Here is a 17,917-nt window from a genome sequence, read left to right on the forward strand (position 1 = left end):
AGCTCGTTCTTCGAACTCCGGTTCGGAACCAGATGTGCTGCGATCCCTTGGTCTTTGCCGATAGGGTGACGGTGACTGAGGGTACACACGCCTGTGTTCCTTCTCTCGAGGACGTCTCCAGCTGAGAAAATCCTCTTCTCTACGACGACTAGGTGATGCCTTCTCCTGAATCTGTCGTCGGTTCTTGAGGCGACGTTCAATTTGTAACACCGCTTCGTACGCCTCTTCTAAAGTTTTAATCTTTTTGTCCAGAGCGGCGATTCTCCAGGCCACACGCTCCGGTAAACCCTCAAGGAAATTCTCTAAGATGTCCATTTCCATCTCCTTGATGAGCTGATCCACGTTGGTCGTGTACCTCTCGCGGATCGCGATACGAGATCCATGGGCAAGTTTGCTGGCTCTGTCGATGTACTTCCTTAGTGATTCGTCCTCACGGATTTTAAGGCGCGAAACCTCAGCTTGGAAATACGCCAAGTTCTTCCCAGGAGCGTATCGTTTTTTCAAATGTTGTAACAATTGAGTTACATTGTTGAATTGTTTATCTTGGATACTAATCCGCGCCGGACCGGTGAGTTTAGTCAACACGATACTCAGATACTCTGTTTCCGACGTATCTGGTATTAACGCAAGCCCGTTTTCTACACTCTGAGCGAAAACCGACAAAGCTGGATTCTCGCCATCGAAAGTGGGTATCGGCGCGGTAGCGAATTGAATACAATTACGTTGTGTTAACAAGGCCATAGAATTAGCCATTGTTAAGGTAAGATTCGCGACTTCGTCGGCCGAAAGCCTGGTTTCTGGCATTTTAACGCGAAAATCCTATAGAACAATTATAATACAAGTCCAGTTGTATCCACGGTATCCTTACGGATATTTATTCAGTGGATCCCACCGCTGTCACCAGTTTTGTTACGAGCCGGAGGGGGCGGCTGCGTAGCCGGGGCTTAATTTAGGTATATGGTAATTGTTAATGGCTTGACCAGTGTTGTTATTAACACTGGGAGCCTAAGGAAGTAGACGTGGAGACGAACCTACGTATGGCTAACGTAGGGAGCTCCAGGAGGTTGGCTATGGTGGACGAACCTACGTATGGCTAACGTAGGGAGCCACAGGAAAGGTGTAGAGTGGAGGACGAACCTACGTATGGCTAACGTAGGGAGCCTCAGGAGAGTGATATGCGGACGAACCTACGTATGGCTAACGTAGGGAGCCGCAGGAAGCGTTAGTATTAGGTCTCGTAACTTGATTGATGTACCTCGAGCGGTAAAGGTACACCTTAGTGGGTTTCTGGACAGTAAATATAATTGTACAATAGTATGTAAATTAAACTAGTATGAGTTTATTCTCGATTCCGGACCTTACAATTGTTGTGTGTAATTGTCGCGGTATTCAATGAATTGAACTCTAAGTTGCACGTTTGAAATGAGTTGAATAAAATAAGTTTAGTTTCGATTCCGCGAAGCAAGAATCTAATCCTTCTCGGTTTTCACGAACACGAGCAAACGGGGGCGGATTACAACGATTATAATAATGCTTAACAGCCGACAACGTACTGTATAGTTACTGTGAGTGCTTGAAAGGGACTTGAATACCCGATCTCGCAGAGTTTCCTCGTTGCAGAGATTATCCGAAAAAGAACGTACTGACGTGTATCGAACTGATTCTAGACTTCAACTAGACCCGAGGTGCCCTTGTCGCCACCCTTTTTATACTCAAAAACTAGAGTAAAAAGGGTGGTGGGGACTGACTCTACGTGACCCGTAGGGCCCGCGCCCTTGCTTTGCGTTGGTCTCGAATTTTCTAGAAGACGGTTGGTGTCGGGTGCACACATCCGATTCCATATAAGGAAATTTCTTGAGAAGGGTTTGTAACACCATATAAGGAAATTTCCAAGACGGATACGTAACAATAGCAACAAAAAATAATGATAGTACGTTTTGTGACACATGGGTTGAAAATCGCTATCTTAGTCGATAGAACGATGCGTGAAAAAAAAAATTTACGCGTCGGAGTTCATCGCCTCTTCGAGACTCGAACTTCCCATTCTCCACGATACATTGTATCGTCGTCGACGGTTCGGTCGACGCACATATATTCACATATACGAGCTGCGAATGAGCGCGCGGTCGAGCACAGAAAACGAACAAACTGCGCCCTACAGAAAAAACGAGGAACTAAATTTGTCGTCTGCTTTACCTTTTTGACGTCTTTCACGAGTGAACAATCAACGAAATCGTAGTTTTCAAATTACTTCTTCCTGGAGACTTGTACATCATCCCTTGGGTGCTCGTTTTATTATATCCGCCCCAAAGAATATCAGTCTGGTCCCTATTTGGACAAACTATTGGCAGAAATGTTTATATTACGAATAAATCAATGCAGGTGAGTCCGATCCGCCATTTTCTTGACTGTTGACAGACAGCAATTTTGAATATTTTATAAGTTTTTGACGATTTGGATAATATAAGGACCAGACAAATATTCTTTAGAGCCTCCTAAACACGTCCCTCAAATTTTTGTACATTCTGTTTAGAAATGAGGACGTAATTTGAAAACTCGCGTCTAGGGATTTTTCTAGGGACTGTCGGTAAAGTTTTCGACGTTAGCATCACCTTAAGCTTGGGTGCGAACCTGACACGTAAGAGAACCGCTGCGAACCGTTAGTTGAGCGCTCCGTGTCTGACGCGGAACCTTAGCCGCCTTGCCGACAAAAGAATCTAAGGTTACTGAATTCTATATAAATCGTACCATAGACCCGTGTCGGACTACGATCAGTATCGAAGTGAAAAATCTTTGCGCGGCACGCTCGTATTTATACCGGAGAACTGCTGACGTAGCAGTTTTTTCTACCTGTGTTTTCGATACCGGAAGTGTTTGGACTTTGACCTGCGCGTACGTGACTCCGTGCGTATCGCTATCTCTGTCTACGCGCTGTTGCTGTCTCTTTCTACTCTGCGCTTGTTCCTATCTCTATCTATTCGCTATTGCTGTCTCTATCTATTTATTTCGCTCGCTGTGTCGATCTTTTATCGACGCGGTAGAATTATCGACGTATATTTTGAAGTATATAAAATTTTTGTTAAATGTAAATATTAATAAATATAAGATTCTTTTTAGTTATTAAGTATGAATAGAATTATTTAAATCAATATAGTACAATAATAAATTTAAAAAAAATGAGCTGTTACAAATTTAATTATAAAAACGAAAAAAAATGAATAAATGTATTAATAAATACTAATTATTAATTCTTGTTGTTTATTCTTCTTCCTGCTGGATGTTACAGTAGTGTAATCCGTTTTTTCATATTTGCTTTCGTTTTGCCGTGGTGAGCACTCAAAGTCAGTAGAAATTCGTCAAAACGATACGCTGATAATATTACCCGTAACTTCAATGTACGATTCTAATGAATTTTACTCGGAAAGATAAAATTCAAATGAGTTATAAAGTTTACTAGATTAGTATAGATTCTATTCAGTGCATAAAGTAAGTTAAAATGTTAACAACTTTTTAAATAATAGGATCTGATTGAAACGAAGTACATTTAACTAAAATCTCAATTTTGAGTTTGATTTTTAAAAAATGCCACAACTTGCCACATGTTTAATTATTACTACAAGAAAGAGTGAACCTTCCTCTATCAGAATTTGAAAAAATCGGGTGCACTTTTTTGCACCTTTTCAAGAAAATGGCGATTGAATGAAATTACACCCATCTTGGCCGCTGCGTGCGAAGATGGAAAAGCAGTAACAGATTTTTAACCAGTTAATTGCCTTATTAACTATTATTATTAATTATTGTAACGTGTATATTCGTCATCCAAAACTTTATTTCGGTTCAATAAAGGTGTTCAATGTTCAATAAAAATGTGATCCTTTCTTGTTTTTCTTTAACTTTTTCGTAAAAATTATGATAGGAGTATTTGCCTTGCATTCGACGTGTATACTCGTCATTGCTTGATTTTTATTACATATCCCGTGAAATAATGTCGGATCGGTGTCCTGTCAACAATTTTCACATTGTACGTCCTTGCAATATGCCATAACAAATTTTCATAATTGTCAAAACTGTTTTCTTGAATGATTTGGTATAGATCATAAGAAATATAAATAAATATATTATAATAACACATGTCTTGTCATTTTTTAATTATTATATCCATTTATCTTACAGTTATTAACAGTTTTAAGTCAAATTTTTGTTAAATAACATAAAATATGTCTAACAAGTGAAGGATATTGAACACGCTACAGTTTATACGTGAATATCTTGACACCCTGTTGTTCAATATGATTTATATTGATGCAACTTAAGTATCATAATGTAGACAAAAACTTCCCAACATTTCATTAAAATATTTCCAATAGAACCGAAGTTACAGAATTTTGATCGCCAAAAGCCGTTTTGTCCCATTGTGCGTCGGAGCGGTACCGTCCGAGATCAACTATTTTCGGTACCTATGGCAATTCTGTCTCAACGTGTGGATAGTGCTGCAGAACGTGCTTATCGGTTATGCCATCTGCCTCTTAAAATGAGGTCGCGGAAAGCTGTATTTATAAACAGCTGTCGGCCTGAGCAGAGATATAGAATTTTGCGATTCGAAGAATATGAAACATCATTTTTCAATAACATATTTGATCGTTACATAAAAAGACCAGACAATCTAGAGGATTTGAGTTTAGCTGAATTTGCTGTCCGATATGACACAGTTTCAAGTGGAATATGGACAGAAGAGGATGGAGACGCAGAACTTAGAAATGACGCTGAAGAAATATCGAGGTCGAGATTTATAAAATTACCATAAAGGACAATACCCGAATGCGAATAAGAAATAAACCAGCTGTACTCCGCCACCGATATTATACCCTGAACAGTGATAGAGAAGGATACTTCTATAACTTAAAAGTGTGTCACATTCCATTTCGTGATGAAAGTACACTTATGTCCGAAAACGAATCTTCGGAACAATGTTTTCTTCGACGGCAACACGAGTTGAAACCTATGTTGGGTAACGCAACCGTCGAACAATTTACTCACGCAGAGCAAATTATTGAAGCGGCGCTTGCCGAGGCTGCTGCTTTAAATGTTGTACATGAAGAAGAAACTAATGAACATTTAAGAGATCCAGTCAGAATTCATGCCGACGAAACAATATATTATGATCAAGGTGATTTATATGAAGATCAACAGCAAGAAACAATTGCAATACCAGAAGACGTGTTCCTTAAGGGGGTAGACACGGCACGTGATCTCTCCGATTCGAGACGTCGGTATTACAGCAGTTTTTTCGTTGGGCCTGGTGGAGCCACTTGCGTGGTCTGTTACGAATTTGATAGGTTTAATTCTCAGCTAGCGTGCGCGCAACACGATCTAGGAAGGCAACAGCGCCTCAAGTATTTTTACAAACACATTCAAACGCTCATCTCGCCAGAGGCATCGCGACAATACGGCTGAAGAACAAAATCGAAACATTGACGCGTGTTTAGAGTGAGATGTACGGCGATCATGCTATCCTTCTTTGAACCTAAATGATAGAATTGTCCCGCTCCGGTAAATTCTGACTGACTGAACGCATGGATTTTATATAGCGCATCGTAGCACGCCTCGCTGCTGAAAAATACATACATATATGCCTACTCTGAAGAACCGAAGGAACGTGCAATCTGAGAATTTTTTTAGAAAAAGTTATTAGCTTCTTTAAATAAATGTTTTTTAATTCATAAAAGCATACAGCGCCACGCAATTGGGACGGTTTATATCTTGAATTTGGTAAGAGATAGGAAAAAGCTGTTCATGTAAAAGTTCAATGGTATGATAATGTTTATTTTTCTGACTTCATTTTCTTCGTGAATGCAACGATGCACTAAAAAAATGCAGATGCGCTTTTTATTGATGTAAATAGAATTGCATTTTTTTCTTTACTCGTATCATCTCCTTGAAACATTCTGCATAAAAAAGTACTATTAGAACTAATAAATGGAGAGGCCTCGGCTCCTTCTCTCATCTCCCCTCGCTACTATTCCCTCTCACTATTTTGCTGACGCGCCTATATCTTACAGTACAATGTTTAAAAAACTAATATTTCGTGAGATATCTCATACTTTTCATATGTCTTACCATTCAACTTTTACATCAATAGCTTTTTCCTATCTCTTACCAAATTTAAGATATAACTCGTCCCAATTGTATTTCGAGAAACCTATAGTAACTTTGTTTTTCCGAAACTAATAAAAAATACAAAGGAGTCAATATTCTGAGTGAATACAAATAATTTAAATAAATAAATATCTCGTATACAACTTATATAAACGTTTGCAGAATTATTGCAAAGAGGAGGTATATTCTTCTTTTGTTATACCTCCTCTTTGAGCGAGGTTTGTTATGGGGTGCTGTGAAAAATCCAGGCGGGCGTCAGTCAAAACCTAGCGAAAAGGGACAATCTCAATCTCAATCTCTCATCTTGTTGCCTTTTTCGTTTGCTTTCGCTTGCCTTCAGTCGAGTGACGTAACCAAGCTAACGCCTGATTTTGGCTACGATTCCAAATCGGCAGCCTTCTTAGTTAGACGCCACCTTATAACTATTAGCTGAACTGAATTTGTCACATGAATTGCTCTGTATTATCCACAAAATGGCGGAACTGGTCTGTGAGAATGCTTTTACGGGCATCCGTTATTCATCCTTATTTCGCAACAAATGAAGACAAAATAGATCTTAAATTACAGGTAAGGGTTGTGGCTAGGCCGGTCAACTCATAATTTCAATCACAGCACTCTTTTAGTGGCCTAAAAATGCTTCGATTCCGCGAATGCATTTTGTCGATTTTTTACCTCCACTTTAGACGCTTATATTACTAAACATCAACATAATCCCACTGAAACATGAGTTGACCGGTGTGCATTGGACCTTCCTCTTTCGAATAAGCCCTCACCCAGCCCTAAATGTTCTCATACAAGGACGAATAACGGAAGCGCGTAAACCCATGTTTATGCCCATTTTTGCCGGTAATGTCAACGCGCTACTATTACCCGTGTCTACCCCCTTAATAGTATTCGAAGTCACAGAAAGACTTATTGAAATCAGTTTCTGCAGTAATTGAGAAAGATATATTGCTTTTTATTGTCGGAGGAGCTGGTAGAGTTAAGTCGTTTATTTTAAAATTACTTGTTGAACATATTAAAGGCTGCTACAATCCTACAGTTGATAAGATGATAAAACCATCTTTCGTCGCCGCCCGTCAAATATTCGGAAAAACTCTGCATTCCATGTTCTCGTTGCCTATTGAAAAAGCGACTGCAATGCCCTATGGCGACTGACAGGACAAAGAACAGGGGAGACAGAAGTGGCGTCATACAAAGTGGTTGATTATTGACGAGATATTAATGGTATCTTATGAGAATTCGCGAATAATTCATTTAAGATTGCAAGAATTCAAAACCAATGATAAACTATTTGGTGGCGTAAATGTACTTCTCTTTGGCGATATCATGCCTCATACTCATACATCAGTAACAGGACGCTGGTGTTTTGAGTAGCCACATTAGTGTACTGCAGAAATTAATTTATGGCACCAATTTTCATTCTGCGAACTCACCATTAATATGCGACAAAGAGATAACGTTGAGTTTGTCGACTTAATGAATAACCTTCAATTTGGGGAAGTGACAACTTCTCAACTACAAATACTATGCGAACGAAGAAGAGTTTCCCTAACCGGAGAGTTCGAGGATGGTGTAGCAGTAAGAATATTCCCAACGATAAAATTAGTGGATGTATATGACATAAAAATGACTGATGAATTAGCAAAATCACGTCGAATGTACGTCATTGATTCAATAGACGAGTCCAGTGAGGCACCTACATATGGAAAAAGACCACCAGAAAATGTCATACGTGTAAATGTAAATAATTGTGACGGACTGTTACATACAATAACCTTAACTGAGGGATTGCGAATCATGCTGCGACAAAATATATCAGTTTCTGATGGTTTGATAAACGGCGCAATGGGAATAGTAAAGAAATTTACATGGCCGGCATTTCGAAGAGATCAAGTAGAACAGGGAAAATTGCCGGATTCAGTACTTGTAAAATTTTACAACGAATCCAGTTTTAGCAACGTTTCAAGCGACAAAAGATTATGCAGACGTCGAGCGCAGAATGTTACCACTTATTCTAAATTGGGCTGTAACGGTGCACAAATTACAAGTGTAACATCCTACAAGAAGAATAAACAAGAAGAATGAGCAACAACAATTAATAATTAGTATTCATTAAAATATTTATTCAATTTTTTTTTTCGTTTTTATATAATTACAAAGTGTAACAGTTCGTTTATTTATTTTTGTATTACATTGATTTAAATAATTATATTCATGCTTAATAACCGAACAGAATCTTATATTTATTAATATTTACATTTTAACAAAAATTTTATATACTACGTCGATAAATTCTACCATGTCGATAATTCTACCGCGTCGATAAAAGATCGACACAGCGCGCGAAATAAATAGAGAGAGATAGCAATAGCGAATAGAAAGAGATAGGAACAAGCGCAGAGTAGAAAGAGACGGCAATAGCGCGTAGACAGAGATAGCGATACACACGGAGTCACGTACGCACCGGTCAAAGTCCGAACACTTCCGGTATCGAAAACACAGGTAGAAAAAAACTGCTACGTCAGCAGTTCTCCGGTATAAATACGAGAGTGCCGCGCAAAGAATTTTCACTTCGATTCTGATCGTAGTCCGAGACGGGTCTATGATACGATTTATATAGAATTCAGTAATCTTAGACTCTTTTGTCGGCAAAGCGGCAAAGGTACCGCGTCAGACCCGGGGCGCTCAACTATCGGTTCGCAGCGGTTCTCCTACGTGTCAGGTTCGCACCCAAGCTTAACGAGCGAGCGAAAGCCGAAGCTCCTTGGATGCGGCCTATCAGTACACTGGCTCTAGAGCGACGATACCGTTTTGCAGAGTTCGCTACCAAGTATAACGAGCGAGCGAAAGCAGAAGCTCCTTGGATGCGGCCTGTTCATTGACGGCTAAGTTGCCCAGAAACCGAACTGCGGCCGAACGAGCCAACTCCTACAGCGTCGGAACGGATCTTGGCCAATTTCCCGACAATTCTTTCGAATCATTTATATTGTATTAAATTATATTAAATTATATTAAATTATAAATTCAAGTTTTATAATCGTATCTAGAACCGCATTTACTAATCAATTTATTTACTCTGTATTTTATTTTAGGTTGAATTATTTTTTGTAATAATCAAATTTTCTTTTATTGTATTCCAATTTAGACACAAACACGATTGTTAATTTCTTTGTATTTTTCAATCCAGGGCGTACTCATTGTACATTACTAATACCATTATTTTCTTTTGTATTTCAAACACAGGGCGCAACATTTGTTACATTAATTCAATTCTTAAATTCATTATTTAAATTCAATATTTAATTACGTTTAATATTCTTTTATATTACTTACCTACTTTTTATATTATACACAAGACACCACATTTAAATTTCTTGAATAAACATTCACATATTATCATTTTGAGAAAGGAATCTAGCGTTGGATTTTACTCCTTTACCGCGTGCCACCCGAACCTATAATCCCTTCCTATAATTAATAATATATATATATCATAAAATACGAGTCGCCTTCTCATAGGGAACCGCTCTCCCTACGCGTCGGTGCAGTAGCGTGCTCGCGAATAATTCCGGGACGTTACACGTAGTATATTAGATAAAAATTTGGTGACAGCGGTGGGATTGGTCGAGTCATTGAAACAGGTAGAATCCGTCGAGTCAGTTCGGTTCATATAAATTTTCTGTTCGACAGTGTGGCAATAGAATACAATTCTTAGCGGACGTTGGAACCTTTCTTAAAACAAATTAGAGGATAAGCATAGATATAATTAATTATATAAGTACATATTAATAAATTAAAGAAAAAAAAAGGAAAAAAAAAAAAATAGTAATAATAAATAAATATATATATAATAAACAAAAAAAAAAATATATATATATATATATATAAATAAGCAAGAAAAAAAAAAAATATATAAATAATAAAAAAAGAAAAAAAGGATACATACGCAGAAATAATAAAAAAAAAAAAAAAAAAGGTTATTCACATATATATATATACACATTAATAAATAGTTATAAGATGGCTAACGAAGCCAACGTACCAGTCGAGGGCAACCGACCTATTAGCATAAGGGATGCAGCGGACATAGTGCCACCTTTCGATGGCCACAACATATCCGTATATCAATTCACGAAGAATTGCCTTAATGCTAGAGGAATGATTTCACCGAACGCCGAATACGGCCTGGTCCAGCTAATTAAAAACAAATTATATGGACAAGCTTCGAGAGTAGTATTGAGCGGAGACTACAATACAATCGAACAGCTAATTACGGTATTAAAATCACGATTTGCTCCTTTGTACTCATCGATACAACTATACGGAGACATGTCGAAGATGGCTCAAATGGCGAACGAAGCAGTCGTCGACTATAGCAGCCGAGTCTCTAGTATCCTGCTGCAAATTCAGAACTGTAATGAAATTGAAGTTCCTGATCATACGCAGCAATATAATGTATCTGCAGAAGCCAATGCTGTCAAAGCATTTCTGACTGGGATGAAACCAGAAATCTTCAGTCGATTGCGAAATTGCGAATTCGACACCTTGGACGATGCAATTAGCGCAGCTATCAAAGGCGAAGCGGAATACAAAGAAAACATGATGAGAACGAAGATAACTGAGGGATATACCCAGGCCGTTCAATGCAGCAATTGTTTTGGATACGGCCACAGCACCAACACCTGCAGTAGCCGTTCATTCCAAAGGCAGCAGGTATCATCAATCCAGTGGCAGCCAAAATATTGCCAGCATTGCCAGCGCCCGGGACATACGATTCAAAATTGCTGGTTCAACAATAACAACTTCAACAACAATAATAACAACAACTTCAACAGCAACTACAACAACTACAATAATTACAATCAGCCAAGAAATCAATGGATGCAACCAAACCGGGTTCCACAAAACCAAACCCCGGTAAACCAGCTTCAAAATATGGGTCGTAATCCTTCATATCAACGCCAAGGAACGGGACAACCACCGGCTTTTCAACATCCGGCAAACCAACCTTTGGCGAATCCGACAAATCAAACCCCGGGAAATCAACCTCCTAATAACTGGTACCAAGGCACCGCAAACTGGAGAAGACAACAACCTCCAATATGCGCTTATTGCCAAAACATTGGCCATACTATTGAACAATGCAGGAAAAAAGCATATCAAGAAAAAATCAAAAATCAACCACAACAACAAACTACAACTCAAGAACCACAGGTACGTAAAGAAACAAACCTGTGTTTAAAAGCAAATTACGCAGAAAAACCTCCAAGCATCAAACTCATAAGTGAAAATTTTCATCAAGGAGTAGCATCATTAATGATCGACACTGGATCAGATATAAATATTATAAAAAAACATATTATATCAAATAAAGCGATAATTAATACAAATATTATCTTCGAATTAAACGGAATAACCGAAGGATATCTTTCAACCCTAGGCTACATCGAAGTAAAAGCGCTGGATACAGAGTCCATATTCCACGTCGTGGAGGACCTTCCAATAGCACACGATGGAATACTAGGAACAGAATTCTTCAAGAATAGCGGAGCGAACATTGACTATGCCAAATCTATGCTCATAGTCAACAATTATATTATACCATTCCAAGAACCTTTAATCACCATACCATCAAGAACTAGGACAACAATACCTATCAAAATAGAAAATACAAAAGAAACAACGGGCTTTATACCAAAAATTGATATACATCCACAATTATACATGGGAAACGCAGTCGTAACAAACAGAACTGGAATAGCCTTCCTTCATGCAACAAATGTCTCTTCTGAAGAAATAAAAATTGAAATGCCTACCGTACAATTGGAACCATACGAAGAAATCAAAATAGAAGAAGAAGAAGAAACGCTATCAGACTCTACTAAACGCATAACCACACTATTTACATCACTTCGCCTGGAACATCTAAATAAAGAAGAAAAATCAAGCATAAAAAATTTAATTTCAAACAACGCTGATCGATTCTATTTAAACGAAGATGAACTTGGAGCTACAAACAAAATTTTTCATCGAATAATTACAACCGACGAAGCTCCAGTTAATATAAAGCAATATAGATACCCGCAAGCACTGAAAGAAGAAGTAAATAAACAAGTCAATGAATTATTAGAGAAAGATATCATCGAACATTCATCATCACCTTACAATTCTCCAATTTGGATAGTACCAAAAAAAGAAGATACACAAGGAAATAAATCATGGAGATTAGTTATCGATTTCAGAAAATTAAACGAAAAAACAATTAGCGATGCATATCCATTGCCAAATATAGTCGATATTCTGGATCAATTGGGAAGCGCAAAATACTTCTCAATATTCGACTTAAAGTCTAGCTTCCATCAAATACCCATGCATCCAGACGATAAGCACAAAACAGCTTTCTCAACGCCATTTGGACACTTCCAATTCAAAAGAATGCCATTTGGTTTGAAAAACGCTGCAGGTTCATTCCAGAGGCTTATGAACAACGTTCTGGATGGACTACAAGGGGTTGAAGCATTCGTGTATATTGACGACATAGTAATATATGCTAGTTCAATAGAAGAACACGAAACAAAATTTAATAGACTTATGGCAAGACTGAGAGAAGCAAACCTATACCTCCAGCCGGAAAAATGCGAGCTACTAAAGAAGGAAGTAGCCTATTTGGGACACATTATCACAGAAGATGGAGTGAAGCCTGACCCGAAGAAAATAGAAGCGGTCAAAGAGTTTCCAGTTCCAAAAACAGTAAAAAATATTAGGCAATTCCTTGGTTTATGCGGATATTACAGAAGATTCATAAAAAATTTTTCAAAAATAGCTAAACCCTTATCAGATTTAACAAAAAAAGAACAAAAATTCGAATGGACGCAACAGCAACAACAAGCCTTCATCATCCTCAGAGACAAATTATGCGAAGAACCAATTCTTCAGTATCCAGATTTTACAAAACCTTTCAATATTACCACAGACGCATCCGGAATCGCCGTTGGAGCAGTACTAAGCCAAGGCGAAATCGGAAAAGATCAACCGGTATCATACACTTCAAGAGTTTTAAATAAGGCAGAAACTCAATATTCTGCCACAGAAAGAGAATTACTAGCAGTCATATATGCCGTAACTCATTTTAGGCCCTATATTTATGGAAGAAAATTTTATCTAATAACAGACCACAAACCATTAACGTGGCTGCATAATTTAACAGATCCTGCATCAAGATTAATGCGTTGGAAACTAAAACTAAGCGAATACGACTACGAAATTAAATATAAACCTGGAAAACAAAATATAAACGCCGACGCATTATCCCGAAATCCTATTATAACCCTACCAATTCAAGCGAAACGGAAACACTCTACCACGGATTCAAAAGAGTTAAAAAAGAAGAAACAATGGCACCAATATGCTACGAGACCTAGAGCAACCACTTCAACCACAGAATCAAGAGAAATTAAAAAGAAAAAACAATGGCATCAATACCCAACACGCCCTAGACCATCGACGACATCCGATTCTAGGGAATACAAAAAGAAAAAGGAAACCCACCAATATCCTACACGTCCTAGACCATCGACGACATCCGATTCTAGGGAATACAAAAAGAAAAAAGAAACTCACCAATATCCTACACGTCCTAGACCATCGACGACATCCGATTCTAGGGAACACAAGAAAAAAAAGGAAACTCATCAACACCCTACAAGACCGAGACCAACAACATCATCAAGTTCAAGAGAAATCAAAAAGAAGAAAGAGACGCATCAATATCCAACAAGACGCCGAGACACATCTTCAGAACAAAACAGACAGACAAAAAAGAAAAAACAATCATATCAACACGCCACACGACAAAGAGATACTTCCTCCGAATCCGAAAGAAGTATTGTAAGAAAGAAAACAACACACCAATATTCTACTCGCCAGCGAGATACTTCATCTGATTCAGAGAGAGAAATAAAAAAGGGAAAAATTACACAACACCACAAAAGACCACATAAAACAAGCAGCAGTCAACATCAAAAACGTCTAAAAGAAGATACTACTTCCAGTGAATCAGAATATTGCGATACTGATGAATTCCAAGATCAACAACACAAGAAGAGGAAAAAGGAAACATCAAGCTCTACAAACAAACAATATAAAAAGAAAAAACCGAACCAGGAAAAAATCACAGTAGAAATTCACCAATTACCTAAAAAACAACTAATTTCTGAACCTCCTAAACCACTTAAAAGGAGACATGAACCAATAATAATTGGTGATGAAATTGAAGATTTTGAAGAGGGAATAACTCTACCCAAACATATATATAGAGAACCACCCAAAATAGATTCATCTTCAGAAACTAAAAAAGCATCCTCAGAAATAAAAAAATCATCATCAGAAATAAAAAAGGCATCTTCAGGAACAAAAAGAGCATCTTTAGGAACCAGAGAAGAATTTTCAGAGCTGAAAAAAGAAGAAAAAACTGATTCAGGAAGTACATCTACAGCACCTATAACTCCTATTAAAATTATTAAAGAAGAAGACCAACTTACCACACATAAAATAACACCACCAAAAGTGATCAGCAACCTACCAGTCACATCAAAAATAGTAGAGACAACTGACCACCTCTGGATGAAGAAAGGGATAGTAATTGTATTCCTAAATGAAGAGGGAAAACCAATAGATAATCAATCAAGAGAATTTTTACAAAAAGAAAAAATGAAAATACACATACCTCAACAGGAAGAAATTATCATACATTTAAAAAAGAAGAATAAAGAAATATTTGGCCTAGTAACACAATCAAGAGAAGACCTACCTAAAACACTAAAAATACTTTATCAAGAATTCCATAAAAGACAAATTCAAGAATGCTCTATACCTGAATTAAAAGGATTACATAAACTCCTACAAGTAATTTTTGCAGAATCAAACATTTCCATCACATTATGTAAAGGAATCATTATCACACCACCTAAAGAAGAAAGAATACAGATCATTAAAGAAAACCATGAAAGCCCAGTAGGAGGACATAAAGGAATAAAAAAGACTTACCATAGAATAAGAAATAATTATTATTGGAAGAACATGAAAAAAGAAATCACTGATTATATTAGAACCTGCATCAGTTGTCAAAAAGTAAAATTAGTAAGGATGAAAAACAAAGAACCTATGGTCATCACTGACACCCCTATTGATGCATTTGACAAAGTATCTTTAGACATATTAGGACCACTACCAATTACTACATCAGGAAATAGTTATATACTCACCATCCAGGATAATTTAACTAAATATTCAGCTGCAATACCTTTAATATCAACCACATCTGAAGAAGTAGCAAAAGCTTTTACAGAAAACTTTATATGCAAATTTGGTAGTCCAAAAGCCATACTTACAGACCAAGGTACATGTTTTACTGGTTCATTAATGAAGAAATTAGCCAAAACATTCCAGATCAAAACATACAGAACATCTTCATTCCATCCTCAATCAAATGGATCACTAGAAAGAAGTCATCACGTTTTAATAGAATATTTAAAACATTATATTTCAAAGGAAAAACATTGGGATGAATGGTTACCACAGGCAATGTTCTCCTATAACACCAGCATCCACGAAGGAACGAAATTTACACCACATGAATTAATTTTCGGAAAGAAAGCTCGACAACCATCAAGTGTCAAACCGATTGATAGTTTAAAAACATACCCCGAATATATTGAAAAACTAATTCAAACACTGTACAATTTACGCGAAATAGCAAAATCGAATTTGGAAAAAGAAAAACACAGACAAAAACACTACTACGACAGGAAAATTCGACCAATAAATTACGAAACAGGTGAAAAAGTTATGTTATTAAACCCGCCTAGAAGAAACAAATTTGAAAAAGAATACACTGGACCATACACTATACTTCGAAACATAGAATTGGCAATAAGACCCAATAAAAAGCGCATCGTTCATAAAGATAGGCTAAAGAGGGCCTATCTACCAATCAGCATCATAGATCAAACGTGAAAATCGATGCAAAAATCCACTAGATTCGCGAACACGCGCATGCGCACTAACGAAAATCCGAAAAAACCGTTGGAAGCAAATGGAAGCACTCTAAAAAGAACGCCACTATACTATACAAAAAGCAACTGCCGAAAGAAGCGGAGCACAAAGTTCTCTGAAAAGTAAGAAGTGGAAAAAAAAGTGATAAAAAAAAAAAGATTTGTGAGAAAAGTGAAGAAGAGTAAAAAAGTAAGCATTAAATAATTAGTATTCAGAAAAATAAATACTAAATATTATAATAATTTATACAGATAAGAAGAAAAATGCGTGCACCCACACGAATAATTGATGCCCTATGCATCAACGACCATAGCGTCGCATTTCAGTTCATTTTCAACCCCACGGCGAAAAGGATTTGTTTTAATTGTGCAAGGAGAATCCGTCCTGAAACAAGAAATCAGTGGGTACACCAAGGCACCCACCACTATATAATCAAGGAGTTCGGAATAGAACAAACCAAATGTATGGTATGTGGCTGGGAATATGCTGATTTTCAGCCTGCAATCGCATGCAACGTATGCCAAATAGCCATGAGACAGATGGACAAGGATGATGAAGAGGTCTTCCCAGACGGGACACTTTTCCCCTCCGAAGAATTTGACATTGTATACCTGAGTGATTTATTCCAGCAACAATAAAACATTATAAATACTAAAAAAAAAAAAAAAGGAAAAAAAAATGAAAGACAATAATATAAATATATAATAAAAACTAAATTTTATTCTCTATAAAAGTTTTTTTTTTATTCATCGAACCCATAACCGCCATTATGGTCCTTCCCACAAAAGAGAAGACAGAAAAAATAGGTTAAAGAAAGAAAGAAGGCGTAAAGCGCCACCTACGCGAACGCCATATTTAATTTCAAAATTCTAACTACCAAAATGACACGACGAGCTGGCAAACGACAACAGTTGAAACGATTAAGAAAAGCGCTAAAAAAACTAAACGAGGTATAAGTATCCTTTTATTTATTCAATGATTTTTACTAACAATTCTTAAAATTCTCCAAAGACTCCAACACAGCAGAAACTAGAAATGGATACACCATGGAGGTTAACCCTCATTGAAATCCCGGAAATAAACTGGAAAACCTACAAGAAAGCAAATAAAAAGGACCCAAGGAAAAAACATGCAAAAGTCATCAGATATTTCGGAAAACTGGCAGCATCCCCCAGAAACAACGAAGGAAAATGTTTATGCAAATCTTGCTCCAAAACACGATCATCAGCCGAAGAGTCTCTTGAGGGCAAGAGACTAACACAGGGGGAAGGCTGTAACATCCTACAAGAAGAATAAACAAGAAGAATGAGCAACAACAATTAATAATTAGTATTCATTAAAATATTTATTCAATTTTTTTTTTCGTTTTTATATAATTACAAAGTGTAACAGTTCGTTTATTTATTTTTGTATTACATTGATTTAAATAATTATATTCATGCTTAATAACCGAACAGAATCTTATATTTATTAATATTTACATTTTAACAAAAATTTTATATACTACGTCGATAAATTCTACCATGTCGATAATTCTACCGCGTCGATAAAAGATCGACACAGCGCGCGAAATAAATAGAGAGAGATAGCAATAGCGAATAGAAAGAGATAGGAACAAGCGCAGAGTAGAAAGAGACGGCAATAGCGCGTAGACAGAGATAGCGATACACACGGAGTCACGTACGCACCGGTCAAAGTCCGAACA

At 37.2% G+C, this 17,917-nt stretch overlaps 1 protein-coding gene across 1 annotated transcript; it reads left to right on the forward strand.

Moving 5' to 3' along the window:
- The first annotated feature begins 10,179 nt into the window (after positions 1-10,179).
- LOC123988484 lies at positions 10,180-17,279 on the forward strand. Its single transcript, XM_046288732.1, has 3 exons — positions 10,180-15,171; positions 15,235-15,556; positions 17,224-17,279. Exons 1-3 carry the CDS (start codon positions 10,180-10,182, stop codon positions 17,277-17,279), a joined length of 5,370 nt encoding a protein of 1,789 aa, XP_046144688.1.
- Positions 17,280-17,917: the final 638 nt, after the last annotated feature.

The sequence above is a fragment of the Osmia bicornis genome, chromosome 14 (assembly GCF_907164935.1).
Source record: "Osmia bicornis bicornis chromosome 14, iOsmBic2.1, whole genome shotgun sequence".
In the NCBI taxonomy this organism is placed as follows: Eukaryota; Metazoa; Arthropoda; class Insecta; order Hymenoptera; family Megachilidae; genus Osmia; species Osmia bicornis.

Coding starts and splice junctions, on each gene's coding strand:
- LOC123988484 (XM_046288732.1), top strand. CDS start 10,180: ATGGCTAACGAAGCCAACGTACCAGTCGAGGGCAACCGACCTATTAGC. Junction 15,172..15,234: donor AAGAAAACCATGAAAGCCCA/GTAGGAGGACAT, acceptor TATTATTGGAAG/AACATGAAAAAAGAAATCAC. Junction 15,557..17,223: donor AGCCATACTTACAGACCAAG/GTACATGTTTTA, acceptor AATTCTCCAAAG/ACTCCAACACAGCAGAAACT.